The sequence below is a fragment of the Colobus angolensis genome, unplaced genomic scaffold, assembly GCF_000951035.1.
Source record: "Colobus angolensis palliatus isolate OR3802 unplaced genomic scaffold, Cang.pa_1.0 Scaffold55, whole genome shotgun sequence".
Lineage (NCBI taxonomy): Eukaryota > Metazoa > Chordata > Mammalia > Primates > Cercopithecidae > Colobus > Colobus angolensis.
The window spans coordinates 5,587,327-5,589,482 of NW_012119043.1; the positions used below are offsets into that span (position 1 = coordinate 5,587,327).

The 2,156-nt window shown below is 41.7% G+C and overlaps 1 protein-coding gene across 1 annotated transcript in view; it reads left to right on the forward strand.

Annotated features, from left to right (window-relative positions):
- The first annotated feature begins 991 nt into the window (after positions 1–991).
- Positions 992–2,156, forward strand: part of LOC105525700 (chromosome unknown open reading frame, human C16orf72) — a 31,956-nt gene continuing 30,791 nt past the window's right edge. The window contains exon 1 of the mRNA XM_011961430.1: positions 992–1,100. Within this exon, the coding sequence (XP_011816820.1) occupies positions 992–1,100 (109 nt within the window). The remainder of the gene's footprint in view (positions 1,101–2,156) is intronic.

Genomic DNA, 2,156 nt, shown 5'->3' on the forward strand with positions numbered 1-2,156 from the left:
CAGGTGATCTGCCCACCTTGGCCTCCCAAAGTGTTGGGATTACAGGCGTGAGCCACCACGCCCAGTTTAGGAGGTTTGATCTTTAAACTGAGGATTAGGCATTTGACATTCCTCCATTCCAAGTGGCATTGATTATAAGGTACACATGAATAAGAAGATAATAAGCATTTGAATAATAGCTTAAGGGCTCTAAGACTGTCAATTCAGAATTCAGAAACACTTTGAGGTAGGTTGGGCACAGTAGTTCACACCTGTAATTCCAGCACTTTGGGAGGCTGAAGCAGGAGGATTGCTTGAGTCCAGGAGTTGGAAACCAGCCTGGGCAACACTGTAAAATCCTGTCTTTCCAAAAATTCAACATTTAGCCAGGCATGGTAGCATATGCCTGTAGTCCCAGCCACCTGGGAGGCTAAGGTGGGAGAACTGCTTGAGCCCAGGAATTGGAGACCAACCTGGGCAACAATGTAAAACTATCTCTACCAAAAAATACAAAAAATTATCTGGGCATGGTGGTACACACCTCTGGTCCCAGCTACTTGGGAGGCTGAGGCAGGAGAATGGCTTGTACCCAGGAGGTGGAGGTTGCGGTGAGCTGAGATCATGCCACTGCACTCCAGCTTGGGCGGCAGAGTGAGATTTTGTTTCGAAACAACAACAAAAAAGAAACTCTTAGAGGTTAAAATAAAGCTCAGGGTTATGGAAATCAAGCAGATAGGTGATGCTTTTCAATATTTATTCCTTTTTCTTTAGATTGTCTTTGCTAACTGACAAATATTTAGTATAGATCCACCATTGATGCAATTCAGTATCATTCCTTCTTGTATCTATGGCCGAAATATTATGTTCTTACAAGAAAAGGTCAGAAACTTCTGGAACAGTGTCTGAATTACATGAACAAGAAGAAGAGCAGCTTTCATTCTGCAAGAACTCGGAAACTTTGGACTGTCCAAAGTGGTGTGTGGCTTTTGAAGCAGGGCCTGCAGGCAGCGAAATGGTCCAGCAGCGTTCTTGCCTTTGTCATACCTGCATGTGCAGGCCTGGACTTCTCATGTGCTACCGGGAATGCAGAAATGCAGAAATTGACATATCAACAACCATTGGTCCTACACTCCGCAGGCAGTTTTATTGATTGACTGATTGACTGAGATGGGGTCTCACTGTGTCACCCAGGCTGGAGTGCAGTGGTACTATTTCGGCTCACTGCAACCTATGCCTTCTTTGCTCAAGCAATGCTCTCTCTCAGCCTCCTGAGTAGCTGTAACTACAGGTGTGTGCCGCCATGCCTGGCTATGTTTTGTATTTTTTTGTAGAGATGGGGTTTCACTATGTTGCCCAGGCTGGTCTTGAACTCTTGAGCTCAAGGAATTCTTCCGTCTTGGCCTCCTAAATTGTTGAGAATTTAGGTGTGAGCCACCATGTCTAGCCTCATAAAATATTTAACTCATATACCTTCTGACTCTAAAATACTATTTCTAAGGATATATATTTGCATACATATATGTATACACGCAACGATGTTCACTGCAGTACATATGTACAAGATGTTCATTATGGCATTGTTCATAATAGCCAAAGACTGGTCACAATCTAAATTTGCATCAATAGGGGCCCTGTTAAATACTTTATAGTGAATCCATACAATGAAATTCTTTGCATTATTTTGAAAGAATAAATAAGTCTTTAGGTCCCATTGTGGAGACATCCAAATTACGTTAAGGGAAAAAGGTTTATAGGATAGTGCACATAAAATCATCTTTTTTTTTCCTTAAAAGGGGACATACTTGTATATAAGTACACACACATATACACACATGACGTACACATACACACACGACATACACATAACTCTGTTTTCAAAGGTCACAAGTTATTTCCTGGGAATAGGATTGGGAGGATGTAGAATGAGCTAGGTAGAATGATTTTTGTTTGCTTTTCATTTTATATTCTTCCCTAAAATTGGAAATTTTTTTTAGCCACTGCACCCGGCCTAATTTAGCATTTTAGATAGTGATCAATGTTATGAAACAATATAACCAGGCAATAGGAGAGAGTGTGAAGGGTGCTACTTTAGACTTGTCCTAGTAGGCTTCCTAAATAGGAGATATCTGAGGAAAAAGGAAGAGGAAGAGCTTCCAGAGAGAGCAGACTGGGGCAAG